General features: G+C 34.0%; 1 protein-coding gene across 1 annotated transcript in view; it reads right to left on the reverse strand.

Moving 5' to 3' along the window:
- Nucleotides 1-155: 155 nt before the first annotated feature.
- Nucleotides 156-18,100, reverse strand: part of LOC149801324 (eukaryotic translation initiation factor 3 subunit J-like) — a 34,645-nt gene continuing 16,700 nt past the window's right edge. Inside the window, exons 6-9 of the mRNA XM_089955365.1 lie at nucleotides 15,999-16,099; nucleotides 12,603-12,660; nucleotides 9,626-9,699; nucleotides 156-3,729 (exon numbers count right to left, since the gene is read on the reverse strand). Of these exons, the coding sequence (XP_089811491.1) occupies nucleotides 3,607-3,729; nucleotides 9,626-9,699; nucleotides 12,603-12,660; nucleotides 15,999-16,099 (356 nt within the window). The 3' untranslated portion in view covers nucleotides 156-3,606. The remainder of the gene's footprint in view (nucleotides 3,730-9,625; nucleotides 9,700-12,602; nucleotides 12,661-15,998; nucleotides 16,100-18,100) is intronic.

Consider the following 18,100-nt stretch of genomic DNA (forward strand, 5'->3'; position numbering starts at 1 on the left):
CACTTCTACAACCATATGCCATGTGTATACAATACTACAACCATATTCAATGTGTATATACTACTACAACCATATTCAATGTGTATACACTTCTACAACCATATTCAATGTGTGTACACCACTAAAAAAATATTCAATAATCAAAATACTCTGGGTTTCTTTCAACGATTTATTGAATATCATACTTGCTTCTCCAAAAATGACCAACGAAATATAAAAAGCTAAACAAAACAGCAATTCCAAAATGAAGGTAGATTTTACATCTTGTGTTGTGCCTTGGCTGCAATTATCCAAATTTATGGTATGGCTTCCATACTTATTTTCTGGTCTCATCCCATCTTCATGGATATGATTAAATCAAAATCTTTGGGCTACCCATGTTGCATCTAATTTACAAAGGGACAACACTATATGTGTTACATGTAGCACCTGTGCCTGCAAGTGAATATTGTATTGTCAATATTGTCTATCTGCAACATGGACAGGCCTTTTATTTAGTACAAAACCTGAGGAAACTGTCAGATTAGAGCTATACTAGTTAATACATGCAAGAATGTACAACTTTGAGCATTTGTTATTACAACATACAAAAATGATGCTATTCAAAGAATGAATGCTCTAAAAAACAAATTTTTTTTCCTCTGTCTGAATGTTCTGTGCAAAATATTAGTCGATATAAAATTACTTCTTCTGTTACTCAATACCAAAGGGAAGTAAAATCAATGTTGCTTGAAGAAATACTCTTCAGAAAGATTTAAATATTTTCAAACATTTAAATATCCCTGGGTATCAGCAAGCTACCCCTGACTTGCGCAATAGTTACTTTTCCAAGAGATATTGTGGAACTCAAAATTTTGGTTTCACTGTCCTTAATTTTCACTGAAAAATAGGTACTTCAATTAACTGTAATACCATCTACTTTAGCTGTTTACAAATCATATTTTTTGTGTGCTTTTGACAAATAAATTCATTATTTTTAAGTCTTCAATAAAAACTATTAAATTTAAAAAAATTCATATGTAATAATGTTACAGCGAAATTTGAGAAGTCAGTGGATACCTGTCAAAGTATAGTATACACAGCCAAGGGAACAATACTTGATCAATATGTTAGGGAATAAACATAAGTTTCAAAGATTAAATCCAAGATTCAGTGATAAATAATTCTAATTCTGATTCTGCATTTATAGGTTAACCCTGATATTCTCCGATGCCACAATTTAAACCTAACCATTTGTTCACGGCTGTTCCACTTAAGCATACATGGTACCCAGGAAAGACACTTCAGTAAAATATATGCCAGAGTACTCTGGTTACTCAAGAGTTCATATGAAAATTATATGAAATTCTAAATTACTACTCTACGCTGAAAGTGCCTTCCCTGGTACCCCAAGTATGTTTTAAGGAAAAGCCTTCAGTGTGTATTATATAAATAGCCAGAAATTTAATATTTCTTTTCTCTACTGATAAAACTTGTAAACTCCAATGTCAGCCAGTACAGTTTATCCCTCTTATATCTACAACCTATACAATCTCTTCTGCATATGGTTTTCTGATTATCTTCCCAACAAGAATGCATTCTGAAGAAACAGAAGCCAACCAAAGTTAACTTGCAAAAAGTTCCTTAAATAATTTTATACAAACATTTCACATCTGTACTGGAAAGCCTTGTTTACTACCATACGTTTTCTTACATTTTTCATTAAAATTCATTTCTACCATAAAACTTAGTATCATATTTAGTCCTCAAAGGTGGAGGCACTTCACCTAATGTAGGACAAAAGATGTGGAAGTATTTTGTAACAAATTTGAGCACAATTGTCTGTTGTAATTTGATAGTACTGTGTTGCTAATCATGTGTACATATTGTGAAAATAGTTATGAATGCCCAATTACAATCAGAGCTGTCAACCATTTCAATTTTGTTGGGAAAATTATTTTCATTATTGCCATTATGACAATTTTTGTCAGATCCCCATTTACTAAACAAATAACAGTTTATATAGACCAACCTCGTATCCAAACACTGGTTTATCTAAACCATCTGAATGTAATGACTAATGGTAATTCTTTTAAGAAGCATACCAACGCATCTGTATCACATAAGCAATTGAATAAGGTCCTGTTGGAATTGATGTTAGTCTAGTACACTGATTTCATTAAAGAAACTTCAAAAAGATGTTGAAATCAAAACGCAGGAGATTTTACCTATTAAAAAAAAAGTACTGAACAAATTCAAAAGGAAATATGCAAGTACTATCATTAGACAATTACCATGCCTTTGTGTTATTCTTGACAGACCAGAACATACTCCATAACATCTTCATTAGCCATTGATCCACTTTGTTCAACATCAACCCCTTGCATATTTAGCTAGCTCAAACTGTTTTGAACAGTTGCCTTCTTGCAGGTTTGCAAAATCAATTGATCAATGAGCTTGTTACATTGCCTGTCAGGTATTCAATAAGGCAATTTTCACAATATCCACTGGCACCAACAGAGAACTAAAAAGTCACTTAAAATGTTTCAACTGGGAGAAACATGTGTGACATGTCATCTTGTACAGAGGACTCTATGATCATTCCTAACAACCTCCTAATTTAAATGTAACAAGGGATCTGTTTCAGCAAGCTAAATTTGACAAGGGTTGATGTAAACAAGTGGATTAACAACCCTTGGTTCAATAAAATGGCAAGACAATGGAAAACAAATACAGTAGGAAGCATGATTTGACTAAAACCACTTTAATTCTTTAATTTGTTGTACTTATGTGGGTTATAAAGACATTTTTAATATACTGTTGAAGCCACAGAAGAGCAAAGTGCCTTTCCCAAGAACACAGAGGCAGCCAACCTGGACTGGCTTTGGCAATTTTCAAACATGCAACCCTTGGATCAAGAACCCGAAGCCTACCACTGTGTTACTATGGCTCCCTTAATTGTATAAGGGCTTGTGCATAGAACAGAACTTTTGCATGAAATTTAAGTATTCTTATTTTTATGCTCAGCATCAAATTTTTAAAGCCAATATTACTATTGAATCTCCATGACTGAGATACAAAAGTAACTGATTAAGAAAATCACCTCAAGCTTTTTTCTATCATTTATAATGTTTCCATCTTTCAAGTTTTACTATGAAATGAGATTAACTTTGACTACTGCTCTTCCTGCATATTAATTTCATGAATTTTGCCTTTGGCCAAAAGAGCTAAAAGCAACATTTCATAAAAAAATTGTCCATACATGTACAAATTGCCACAAAATACTTTACTTTACACGAGTCTTAACAAGGTATATGCCATGTTCAATCTCACTCCAGCAGAGGGAAAATAAGTTGAGCCAATACTTCTTTATGTGTGACTTTTCCACTGTCTAGTTTTTAGACAAAGGTTATGTGTAGCAATTAAAATTCCTCCAACAAGAGCACCATTTTCATATATGCTGTAACAGAATTATCACTGAGAATCCAAATTGAGTCTTATCCAGTTTCTAAAGGAAATACAGAGTGGAATCTTCCAGTCTAAAAGCTGATAAGTAACTGCGTTGCATATATATATATATATATACTGTCCAAAAAATATCCAGTTAGAATCTTAGATCAAGTGACGTTATATAAAATCATCCTCATAAAAATCTTCTGCTCTAGCCGCTGCTGCAATGTCAGTGTAGTCATGATCCCTTTCTGCCCGTATAGGGGCCTTTGTTTTCTTTTTCTTTTTCTTCTCCTGTTCCTGATAAAGAAAAATTCAGGTTCTTAAGATCAGAATTAAATAGGTAAATGGGTGGCAGAGACAACGTAGGAATGCATACATGCATTTTCAGTAATCCAATGCTAATAGCAATTGATCATGATGGAGATAGATCTATAATAAAAACAGTGCATTGTTCTTCTAAAAATAGTGTAAGTGCAATGACTTGCCAACATGTAAAACTTCCAAGGATGACCATAATCTGTATGAAGTATACACCAATCCAATAAAAAATTAAAAGAACTTACAAAAATTAACGATAGGACCATTCCTTTTTTCCAATGCCAAGTATTAAAACTATACCCAAAAATCCTTAGTGTCAAGATTTTCAAATTAACAACTGGGCATCCATACTGGATGTAAGCTCAGCACCATTTTCATTAGGCCAAACTTTGATGGATCTTGAATTTCTCTTGAATATTTCAAGACATTTTATAGTGACTATGTTAATTTTGGAAATGGCAAGATATCAAATATAAGAGCATACCGAAAGTGAGAGAATGACACAAATCAACACAAAGGTGCTTGGAGTCAGTGTCACATTATCTTAAATACTGACTTTTTAAAGCCTTTATGTATTAACAGAAGACATATTTGACAAAATGAATTATATTTGTCAACAAGTAAGAAATTCTGTTTTGCTGGATCCAATTTGATAGAAATTGTTTCATATGACATGTTATTCCAGGTAAATGCTACCTGCAGTTTATTGGTGGCACAAGTAAATGATTAGCAAGTCAAAAACTGTCTTGGACCTTCATTAAATTAGCCTTGTTTGACCAGTCAAAGCTTATATTTTTTATGCATATTTATTTCCATAAAGAACATAAAACCTTTTAAATTTAAGTTTTTTAACACCTGTAAAAAAATCTTGTTACCCTCGTGCCTTTCCCTGAAATGCGACAATATTGCAATTATTCAAGCCCTGATTTGTAGGAACATAATAATGGATCAAAAGGAGACCACATATCACTCTTTAAATGCTTCATTTAACATTTTTGATCGAATACGATGAAATTTACCTTTAACTTACCTTTTCATATACCTGTATAATCACCTGTGTGCAACTAAACTTGCTTATGAGCATATTTTCACAGACCTGAATTTGTCTTCTTTATAATGATACCATATACATTCATGCCAACCCCTGGCGAGGAAAAAGTGTAATCCACATATACCATGGTAAAAATTCCATGAGCATATGTACAAAATGATTTCTTTATCCCTCTGGAATTTTAACATCAATTACTGCTTCAAGTTTTCGTATATAACACTTTGAGCTTTATAAAGCAACCGACTCGCATATTATATTTCAAAACACTTTGTACCAGCTGAGATTATGAATGTTTTGCACACCAGTAAAGCACTAAGTGCTGGGTTACAGAGCCTGGATCTGAATTCGGTTTTTTGTTAACAATACTGAACAATCTCTCACAGTCAGCATTAGAATGGTGAAGAACCAATATTCCTTTCATAACCTGACAAAGAAGAGGAAATTTATATCATACAGTTATTGGGTCTTTTAGCTGCAAAATAAGATGGAAAAAATCAACTCTATCAACATGAAGTACATTGCCAGGTAAAGTGGAGTGCCAACTTGATACTTCAGGAGTTCTTCTAATTTATCAGAGCTTTTCCTGCAACATGGTGCATCATATGACGGAGACAACCTGATATGTACAATGATGGAGACATTTTTCGAAATATAGAATGCAACTCCTTTATGAATTCCAGTCACCACTGATGCAGTATCAGCTTAAAACCCCATACAATTATGCCACCTTAAGTTTATTCAAAGCATTATCAAGCAAACAAATAAAATGTTTTCTCCAGTCTACTGTTAATTCTGGCAATGAAAGAAGAGAACTCTGACTTTGCCCTTTTCGTTGTCAGAGTCTCTTACACAGACTGGGTACAACTTTTTGTCACAACCACTACTCCTGTCTATTGCAATACTAAATGGCCCATTTTTCGTGGCTTCTGCAATTTTAAGTGAAGTATCTTCTGCTAAACACCTAACAATATTAGACGATTTTGTTCTTGCGCATGCATATTTCTGCAATTTTGGAATCAGGAAACATCCGTCAGAACAAAGGACCAATGTAGTCTTCTACCGCTAGAGGCTGTCCATGTCTAATTAAGAACTCAGTAGATAACGCATCTGCATTTAAAAAATTCATGTCCACAATTTAGTTCTGTTGTATAAAAAGATTACCTCAGTACTGGAGTTAGTAAACGAGCTAATTCAAGGTTTCTACTTTTACCACCATGACCAATATTAAAATCCTTTCCACGCAACCTGCATAGCTGCCAACCTTTCAGGCTTGCAATTAGTGAAAATAGGGATAAAAAGTAGTGAATTTGGACATGAATTAGTGAAAAATACTATGACAGTAACTCCATCCACTCTGACCGTCAATACTACACTATATCAACATCGCAATATAAAACTAAAACACTACATATATGCAGAAATATATCTGCATTTCTATTTATTATGGTATTCATAAACTTCACTTGTTCTTGTGGTTATTTATCAAAGACATGATACTGTGGCAGACTTGAACTTTCTCAACTGCTTGATCATAAATTTGTTTTCTAAACAGTTCAGACTTCTTGCCTGCTGGTTGATCTTGGTGACTAAAATTGCTGACAAATTTTCTGCAGCTATGAAGGCCCTAAAGTCTGTCTTATTTTTCCTCACTAGAGAAAATACTCTTTCGCTGTCACTGTTGCTGTGAGGAATGAACAGGAACTGCAGCACTTTTGGTGGAACAAATATTTAGCATGGTCTCCAGCTGATAAAGGTAGATTGTGTTCAACAAGAACACTCACAAATAATGCTTCAGCATTGGTAGCTTGCAGGTCTTCCACCGATGGCTTAAAATATTCCAGAGCTGAAATCTGCGAATTCTTTATTTTCCCAAACTACGAGTTTTTTGCAACTGATGTGCTTCATCACATTTCTGTTTATTATGGTATTCATAAACTTCACTTGTTCTTGTGGTTATTTATCAAGACATGATACTGTGGCAGACTTGAACTTTCTCAACTGCTTGATCATAAATTTGTTTTCTAAACAGTTCAGACTTCTTGCCTGCTGGTTGATCTTGGTGACTAAAATTGCTGACAAATTTTCTGCAGCTATGAAGGCCCTAAAGTCTGTCTTATTTTTCCTCACTAGAGAAAATACTCTTTCGCTGTCACTGTTGCTGTGAGGAATGAACAGGAACTGCAGCACTTTTGGTGGAACAAATATTTAGCATGGTCTCCAGCTGATAAAGGTAGACTGTGTTCAACAAGAACACTCACAAATAATGCTTCAGCATTGGTAGCTTGCAGGTCTTCCACCGATGGCTTAAAATATTCCAGAGCTGAAATCTGCGAATTCTTTATTTTCCCAAACTACGAGTTTTTTGCAACCGATGTGCTTCATCACATTTCTGTTTATTATGGTATTCATAAACTTCACTTGTTCTTGTGGTTATTTATCAAGACATGATACTGTGGCAGACTTGAACTTTCTCAACTGCTTGATCATAAATTTGTTTTCTAAACAGTTCAGACTTCTTGCCTGCTGGTTGATCTTGGTGACTAAAATTGCTGACAAATTTTCTGCAGCTATGAAGGCCCTAAAGTCTGTCATTTTTCCTCACTAGAGAAAATACTCTTTCGCTGTCACTGTTGCTGTGAGGAATGCACAGGAACTGCAGCACTTTTGGTGGAACAAATATTTAGCATGGTCTCCAGCTGATAAAGGTAGATTGTGTTCAACAAGAACACTCACAAATAATGCTTCAGCATTGGTAGCTTGCAGGTCTTCCGCTGATGGCTTAAAATATTCCAGAGCTGAAATCTGCGAATTCTTAATTTTCCCAAACTACAAGTTTTTTGCAACCGATGTGCTTCATCACATCACACATCGTCTCTGCCACCATGCCCAATACTAAAATTTGTGGCACACTGTGTGCAAAAAGCATGATGTATATCAATGTTTAATGGCAGAATGCACAGCTAATTTTTGATATATTCCAAATTAAGCTTCACTTTTTGAGTAATACATTTCTTTTTCCTTGGTGGTGAAGACATTTTCAAGATCTTACATGCGATGCCAAATGGTTAACTCAAATCAGTGTTTGTGACGCATCTGCGGAGCAAAATTCCAGTTAGGCCCCAGTTTCTCTCAAAAGCATTTGTAAAACTACTCTTATACATATAGATTAAAACAGGCTAAAATGCTTGCTAGTGGGCCAACTGTACTAATCAGCTGTAGTTCAACTAATATTGTGACCAGCAGGAACGGACCGTTTTGGCAACTGCCAATATCACAACTAGCGCTTAACAGGAAATCGGTTATTTTATTAAAGATTTAAAATAAATTGAGAATTGGAGAATTCATGAATTTTTGGCTTGTGGCATGAATCCGTGAATCGCTGAAAAAGTCGTCAAATTCACGCCAAAATCATGAGGGTTGGCAGCTATGAGCCTGCAAGGGGCATGAAGATCCCTAGAATGGAACGCTGTATTGTGTAATTCATGTATTTATCTCTGAATCGATTTTTCATCTTTTCCTAATCCATCTGTGATATTATTTTTGCTCTAACACGCATCGACAAAAATAAATCTGACCTTACTTTTTAGCGCCAAATACCTACAGAGTGGTTCTGTTCTGAATTAGAACAAAGAATCTGTGAGCAAAGTTTATTAGTTAGAAAACCAGTCTGTTCTCTCCTAACTAAGCCATACAGCTGCAATAAATAGAAACCGAGGTCAAAAGTTGAAAGTAGAAACCAGCATGTTTCTTGAAGTATGGCAACTGCTATAAATAGAACATAATACTGTCAGGAAAGTGCAAGCAAGTCTTTGGACAAGCATACTCTTATGTCAAAGTTACATAGAACCCATCTTTTCTAGAAGACAGTCTGTGGGATTAATGAGATGTTAATAAAAATGAGAAAACAAATTATTAATATTTTTGGAGGGGGATATACTGAAAATGTGTAATCTGAATATAGTTGTGCATAAGGCATAATTTAGTGAAAAAAAGCATAATGATTATGCCAAAAGCATAATGGTTGGCATGTATGCCATATATGTATTCCTATAACAAGAAATAAAATATTTATCTGTGACTGAAAATGTGTTACCTATATTTACTGAACATCTTGAAAGTTACTTAGTGTTGAATGGTAGCCTCCCATTGAAGTTACTTAGTGCTGGAAAGGTTAAGGACACAAACTATGTAAACAATCCCAAAATCTTGAAATTTACCTTTTTTGCTACATTCTGATAAAAATTTTAAAATAGAAATGCATATGAAGAGTATCTTGCTCATAAACAAAATCATGCAAGAGCTTTAAGATACAAACCCATTTAAGTTTTATAGAAATTGGATAGTCAGGATATGTACAGTGTATAAGGAAACAATGAATGGACAAACAGCTGGAAAGCATAGGGATAATTACAAGAACCTATCTTTGGGACTGACATCATGACTAGGAAATCCCAGTCATGGAGTAAATTATCTGTCTTCTCCGATATTCTGTCAAGAAAACAATAATGCAATTCTGAAACTGAGATATCCTCGTCTCATGCGAACACCCGTAACTAATTTTTCTCACCCACCTGTGTTTCATACAAAATAATATATACTATCTGTATTCCAACAAAACAATAATAATAATAACTATTTGTACTCCATCACACGTGTCACAAGCTTTAATTGCAAACATGAACTTTCTGGTATTATCAAGTATGAAATCATGGGGATACAAAGACATTTCACTCAAAGAAAAGTAATCACTACAAATTTGACATATTTTTGTCACACAGGTGAGAAATTTTATCATTTAACAGTGAAGAACCAAGCTGTAGTTACCTTCTGTTGTCGCTGTCTTTCATGGAAGAGAGTTGTTAATGATGTGGTGACCTTTCTTAAATCCTCTAAATTACCTGAAATATTGCATAATTGATATTACCATACAGAATCTCCAGGCAGACAAATTAAATTGTAAAACAATGTTCTTTAAACTGTTTAAACCTCAAGACGGCTATCTTAATTTACTCTTAAAACCAATCCAAGTCAAATACAATTAAAGCAAATATTTACTGCTTCTCAAATGCCTACATAAACCATACATTTTTGGATTCTGCATCTTGAACAGATTTATACTTTATACAGAGCTGCAAACCCTCCAGACTCACAATTAGTGAAAAGAGGGATAAAAATTTGTGAATTCTGAACACAATCAGTAAAAAATTATACCCTGACACTATCTCCATCAACTCTGATGATCAGTACCGCATCATATGGAAATCCCAAATAAAAATAAAACACTCTTTACACTGATTACATGCAGATCTGCCAACCCTGACAAGTCCATCTCAGTAAGGCAGTTGATTATTTTTCTGTAAGTTTGACCAGTTTTTCAGTAAGGTGTAACAAAATATAATAAACTGCTATTGTAAAACTGAAAAAACGTAATTAAAAGTTCAGTATTCAGAATGTGCAGTGATGATAAACATTATGTTTAACTGAAAAGTTTGTAAAGTACACAAAGACTTTATTTACCACTAGTACAGTTGCACAAATTTTAGTTCCAAACCCTATGCAGCTCAATGGCTTGTTGCTGTCTCTCAACCTGACTTTATTCTTGGAAATTCTTTTTCCATTTCACTAGACAATGGCAATCATATTTCCCACCATGAGTCACACTCAAATTGGCAATGTGATGTCCAATAAACATAATTGTGTCCCTTCCAGCTTTTATTCACAAGAATCTGAATATTCCATTTTATTTTTCCTGTGTTGATTATTAACACTTTGCAAGAGGCTTATTTTCCCTTTCGTCTCAAACATGCATCTCTGACTGGACATCATTTTAAAAAAAATTCTATCATCAACAGTTTGACCATGCAAACGCTGCACATGAACAAGTAGGTGCAGTTTAAAGCATCTGATGTGCTGCTGTAAAGTTAGTCTGGTTCCCTTACCAATTTCACTACTTCTAATATGAAACCCAGTCTCCAAATCAGACCTGGAAGAACAAATTTTCCTGATTTTTCAGCAATGATCAATTTTCTGTAGTTTTTGCTTGTATGTCATAAGTCCGTATTTTAAAGGTAATTTTAGACTTGCAGCAAAATCGTAAGAGTGGCAGGTCTGTAATGTACAGATTTATTTGCAGCCACATTTACTGATATACGCAAACTTCACGCTATTTGTCATGATACAATGCTGTGGCAGACTTCCTCAACTGGGCTATGATAAATTGGTTTTCAAAACATCTCAGGCTTCTTGCCAGCTGTTTAATCTGTATGACTAAAATTGTTGCAAATTTTCAGCATCTGAGGAGACACTAAAGTTTGTCTTATTTTTCTGAGCAATAGGAAATACTCTTTCACTGATGCTAATCTCCAATTGAGAAAGGCAGGTTATATTCAACAAGATAACTCACAAACAATGCTTCTGCACTGGTAGCTTGCAGGACTTAAGTAGGTGGCTTAAAATACTCAATAGCTGAAACCTGCTGTGGGTGCTCTTAATTTTCCCAATATCTAAATGCTTTTTGCTAGCAGTGTGCGTTTTTACAGTGTTCTGCCACATGCCCACATAGTACACGTAATGACAGGTAAATTGTAAACAACGATCTGAGCCCCTGTGTACATTCCCCAATTCTAAAATCTGCGGCACACTACTGTGCGAAAAGCATAATGTCCATCAATGTTTCAAGCCTGACTGCAATGCCAATTTTTGGTGTACTCCAATCTATACTTCACTTTTTTGCGGAATACATATCTTATCCCTTGGAGATGAAAACAATTTAACTATTGTGAAGCTGAATTACAAATTACAAAACGTCATTAATCTATAATAATAGAAGATGAAATGAACGATTAACAATTAGTGGTGTTGGATTATGCAAGGCAAAATATGAACTAAAGCAAATTACAATATATGCTAATCTTTCAATATCTCAAAAATTCCAACACTTGACAAAACTGTCTTCATTTCGTGTTTGTTTAAATGAAAATTACAGTTGCTATGAGTGTGTACATGTGCCTTTTTTTAAAAATCAGTGGGCCCCAGTTTTTTTCACGAGCATTTGTAAAACTTCTGTTCTAAATATAGATTATATACTTTACAATAGCATAAGGCTAACTGAAAAATGTAATTTTCTCATTGCTCTCCACTGCCTTTCTGTAGGACAAGTGTTTCATGGAACTCAAATGTTTCCTTTTATCAATAACACCCTCACAACAAATGGCTATATCCATCCTGCAAACCATGCCAAATGCAGAACTCTTCCCATGTTCAAAACTGCATATGACATCTGGAAATGTAAACACATATAATCACAGTATTTCTGCAAAACTTTAATCTTGACACACCTTTCAGTCTTAGCCTGAAATGTCTAAATTGCATCATAATAAATTATCAGAACATGATCCAAGTCAAATACATGGTAATTTGTGATATCCAGAACGTCTTGGTGCAAACAATTCAGCAGTAAATAGGTCGGAACCATGAAAATAACACAACTTTATTGAGTGACTATTTATTTTACTTTTGTTTAAATGGACACTAAATGGTATACATTCAAAATTTCTGGTTTCAATTTTAGAGTTTGTAATAATGGTTTTATAACTGGAATGATTCTGACTGAATCAGAATAGTTGGCAGATATCCACCAGATGTAGCTTTTCCAAATATTGAATATAAAACTGACATTTCTATTTTCTTGTGCCAAGTTTTACATCAGTTTAATGTCTTTCTCAATTTCTTGAAAAGAACAAAATGGGGCATTTGTATGCAAAAAAAAGAACATGCTCAAGAATGTTTATGTAATGCTTACCATCCATTAATAAATCTTGAATGAACTTCTCTATGAATGCTGAATAATTTTTATGCTTCTGAAAATGAACAGAAAAGAAAAAGTTATATGCAACACCTAATTTTTCTGAAAAGATTTTCGAGTCTAACATGAATATAACAAATAAATACAAAATGACCTGGCTAATAATCATATATGAATTATAAGAGTACAGTGAATGAAACATAGTTCTGCCCTGTGTTTAATAGTCGTCTATCAGAGACAAGTAGGGTATGATAACCTCACAAGACTGTTGAACAATGGGTCTAAATGACCTGGATCTTTTATCAAGGTATTCCGTCTTGAACTAAATCTCACATGCAGAAACATCAAGTTCTTATTTGGCTCACCATAACTATAACCTCTGACCCTGATATCTATAGGTTTCGTTATTACACTGAATGCAAACAATCCACAAAGTTGGATCGGGAAAAAGCTCTAGAATAAAAGTAATTCTCCAAAACCAATTTTTCTCTGAGTTACAATGATCTTGACCTTTTACGTTTTGACCCCAAAATCAACAGCAGTGTTTCAACCAAATCTGAGAAAAAAGGAGCCAATATGCACCCTTCTTATGATGTGCCCAAACTGAGCTCATAATGACCAATCTGTTAACAAAATGTAATATCATTTAGTCTATGTTACATTTCATTTCTATGAAAAACCAAATAATTTGCCTTCTTTACTTTGCAATTCTCATTCTGTTGTCTCCGAACATACTCTAACACTGCTGAAGAATCAAAGCCTCCAATTGTATGCCCCTCTAAAATTAGAGTCATTAGTCTTTGCAAAGTTTCAACTTTCAACGTTTTCTTGAGGGTGTATGAATTTCTTCTTTGGTTTTGCCATTTTGAAATTTAATTATTCATTGGAAGTTTAATTTTTGGTTTGATTTTTCTCTTGCCTTTTGTTGGTTTTACCAGCTTGTTCACTAGACATCATTCCCGCTGTCATTTAGAGTGCTTTCATGGTTTGGACATGCTAGTTTTCATAAATACCTCTTAGAAAATTTTTCAACCATTACAAATGTAAATGGCATTACATCAAGGTCTTATCATAAAACTGGAAGCATGTGATTAAGAAAAATTGCAGACCAGTACTTTTTTTTGTCACAATTTTTGACATTTTTAGATTGGAAGATATCTCAAAATCTTACATGAATTTTGTTTCATATTTTCATCAGGGCAATTACAATCTGGTAAGATATCTCAAAACATTACATGAATTTTGATTCTGTTTCAGATTTTCATCAGGGCAATTACAATCTGGTAGAATGCTGAGCTTATTCTTCACAAAGAAATATTGTGGATATCTGAGTACACAATTATTTCCAGATGATCCCAAGTTTCACCACATAGCACATAGGGGATTAGGAAAATGGGGAAAAACAGACAGACCTAGCAAAGCAATTGATTCAATCTAAAAAGACTACTTGATTTTGTTAATCTTCATAAAGGAATTACAAAGCAATTCAATTTCATGATTTGTACATGCATATGTACTAGATAAGGGCAAAAATCCCAGGCTTTTTCATTTAATTTGCAACATTTTTGGCAAATTAAATATCTTAAATATTTTTTATGTGAGACTTTGTGCTGATTTTGCAAAAATCTCGGAATGGTATGTATGTCCTGTCTGAAACACTGTGTGAGGCTTCTTCCATACCTTAAATGCACATCGTCCACAAACACTGGTCAAGGCACATGGTTTAGAACCAAATTTATTACGCAAAATCCATATTTCTTCTTTCAGTAACAGTGACAAGGACCTTTAATGTTTTGACCCCAACATCAACAGACTTCTTTCTTACCCAATGTCTAAGAGAACCACAAACTTTGCTAAATGTAGATGGTCAAGAACTGATATTTTTGTGTAGAAACCTTTTTGCATTTTCAGCCACTGACCTTCTGACCACATAAATCAACTGCTTCTACTTTATCCACAGAGTGAGGAGTCGTTTAGTCAAAGTCTATGATGTACTGCAAATATTATTGTGCTGAAATCTTTCCCTTCTTTCAGTATCAACGAACTTGACCTTTGGCCCCAGAACTGAAAGACTTCTTCCTTACTGGAATTGCTGTAAGCAACTAAGTTTAGTCCAAGTCTATGATGCAGAATTAATGTTGTTGTCCAGAAACCATTTTCCTTCTTTCAGTCAGCTACCCTGACCTTTTAAATTGTAAGCTTGAAATTTACTGGCTTTTTCCTTACTCCAAGTGCATATCATCTACAAAGTTTAGTAACGATAGATGCTGAAGAACTCAAGTTATTGTGTAGAAGATTTTTAAAAAAAAGAGACAGACATAATATGCTCTGCCATAAAACAAGGGGAGAAAAACAGTAATGTCACATCCATTAGTAATGAGACAATACCATAAATGTACTATTATTAGATGCAGTAAAGCTGAAGCTCCTTTTCCTCCCGATAATCACTAAAAAGATTTAGATTTCTTACCAATTACAAAGGTCTGAGGGACCAATATTAGTGCATGAATTTCAAGATAACAAAACTCAGAATTGTGGCATCCAATGCATTTTTAAGAGCACTAAAAAGAAGTAGACTAAGAGAGCTTACAATATAATTGAAAAAAGAAAAAAAAAATTTCAATTTCAATGGAGAATGCCAAACACAAAACAAATCAATACGAATTAAACAAATAGATGCAAGATATAAAAATTATGTGCATTTTCCTCTTCCCACTTATACTAAAAACACATCTGAATGATAAATGTGACCTGGGAAATGCATGTGAGAGATAAATCTCACTAGTTGGTCTTAAAATCCATTGCTTTTGAAGACAGCCATGACTACAAAACATTCCATTGGAATAAGCATTTGGTCAAATGATTTGTGGATAATCTGTCCCACCCCACCTCTTGATCATGAATACAACTTTATCTTTTGCTTTAGTATCATTTTAATAAGAAGACAGGAAGTCAAACACAAAACAACATTTTGAAAATATTTATAGCATCATACAGCAATAAGGACCTAATTCTAGCATCTGCTGCAACATCAATTCTTTGTTTTTAAGCTACTTTAGCACATTTCTTCACGTTTCATTTTTGGGGGGTAAGAATTGTTATCTACCTCATCAATGCTAGAATCATCAGAGAAAGTATAAACATGTTCATAGAACAATGATTCCATATTGTGGCTGCTGAAAACTAATCTCAATGCAAAACTTAACCAAGGTGTGACAGATGGATGCATGGATCTGCAAAGATAACACTCCATGCCTACCACTGTCATAGTGGGAAAAAAATTAATAGCATTAAAAATCACTTGCTGTCAATGTATGTCACCTAAATAAAGGTTTGCATGAATATTCTCTACAAGACGTGCTATAGCCATTTCAAGAAGTATCAAGAACATACTTCGAATTGTGTAATTTTAGATTTTAAAGCATCTCTGAATGTCGAAAATTCTTCTTCTGTGTCTGGAAACATCCCATCTATACTTTTGGCATCCATAACACCTGTCATAAGAAAAAAAAACTTGCAATAAATGAGAAATCAAAGTGATAAAATATCCATTTTTCATTAAATTCATAACCTTTGCCCTAATAAGAACAGGACCTTGCACAACATAAAATTTGTAAACCGATGTAATGTTTGCAGTAAACTTATATTTTTGTACTTGTAGCTCCATTTACATTGTGCTCAAAACATTGTACTACACTTGAAGAAATAATATTTCTTGATCTCAATTAATAACTTTATACTATCATTCAAGTAAAAATATTTAATTTTCTGAAAGGAAATAATAGTTTTTGCATTTAAAAACTATCAAAAAGACAACCTAGTTCGCCTGCAAACTGGTATCTGTCTAGATGCTAGAAATAACCTGCATACAACAAAGTATGCCTCTAACTCAATAATATGTGAGCATAAACAATGACTACAGCATTAAGTCAGTGTATCCCCAGGGGTGTAAAATTGAGGGTAAAAAAAATCCTTGGTGCCAGAACTGGGATCAATGTGACAATCAAAAATGTACTGACAAATTATTTCTGCTCGAAATTGGATAACTTGCACAACATTCTCTCTCTCTCTCTTTCTCAAAATACAAATAAACCAACACACACAATTATCACACAAATGCACTGTCCATTCAAAGAATAATTTTATCAGTTCAATGTTCTTTTAGTTTAAAGTTGTACTTTTAACAGTCTCATTATATTCTCTTTGTAGCAATATTATAGACCAACAAATTACAGATATGCCAATACAAAAAGTTTTTAACCAAATGGCAGCTAATTTAATGCCTGTCATAAAATGTGTACTATCATCGGTTTCATTGTACTTCGTCCTAAAACAAATTATCCAAAAATCAATGAGGCTAATGATTCATCTTCTCTTTAATAAGTTACATTTAAACTTTTCAATCTTTCTTTTATTGCAGCAAAGTTAAAAACCAACAAAATCTGCAATAACCCCCTGACTTTGTAATCCAAATAACACATTTGTCTCTTCAAGCTTACCGATTTCTTTGTTGCGAATGTCTTGGGTGATAACGTGTTCTCCAGACATCTTGTGGCAAACAAAGGTAGATTTTTAAAAATTCTTTAACCCTGTCACGAAAGGATTATTCACTTTTGCAGTCTTCGCAATCACGCAATCAGAAGTCACACCGGTAATCCCAATGGATGGACTGTATTCCAGTCAAAGGAATTATTTTCTCCATTTTTCATTCAAATTTGATCCGCAGTTACTCTTTTGTGTTCTGCTTCTTTCACTTTCTTGGCTAATGATTCTTTGTGCACGCCATTTTAGTGCAACAAGCACTGAGGTTAAACATCTGGATGAATGTTGCTGAGCTCGATGGAAATCGTGTGAGAGCTCGCGAGATTAGAGGAAGCTACTCTGTCATGACATTGCGTATGCTAGTCTGGTTACCTGTTTCGTATGCTCCATATAGCGGAGTGCAACACAGGGAGCATAAGAAACAGGGAACCAGACTATACCTATGCTCGAGGTATACACAATGCCATCCCTCATCCAAAGCGTTACATATTAAATAAATCCTTACAGCATTATGCAAATCCTTTGCGTCAAAAAAAGGCACAGCAACAAAATGTGTGCATCAGTTTTCTCCAGTGTGCATCCTTGATGCACAAATGTGCGTAAAGGGAAACACTGATTAAATTAAAGCACAAGATCACAAGAAAATCTAACATCTAGGTAAACATTAATATAGGGGAAGGGAACAGCTTTCAATGAAACCAAAATTATATAACCTTTCTCTTACACAATTATTCATATAATGAACTTAAATGTTAATGGATATTAGATTGTAAGTCAATTCAAAATACAAATCAAGTTGACATGCAATGGTCACAAATTTGTGCATGAAATTTGACCTGCCTCCCCCTCAGTACGAAATTATAGTTATTCACTATAAAGAAACACAAATGACCTAAAACTTTGTAGCTATAATTTCAATCATAAACATGACAATAAAGAGAAAAGGCAAAACT

The sequence above is a fragment of the Sinohyriopsis cumingii genome, chromosome 4, assembly GCF_028554795.1.
Source record: "Sinohyriopsis cumingii isolate HCF-2022 chromosome 4, ASM2855479v2, whole genome shotgun sequence".
In the NCBI taxonomy this organism is placed as follows: Eukaryota; Metazoa; Mollusca; class Bivalvia; order Unionida; family Unionidae; genus Sinohyriopsis; species Sinohyriopsis cumingii.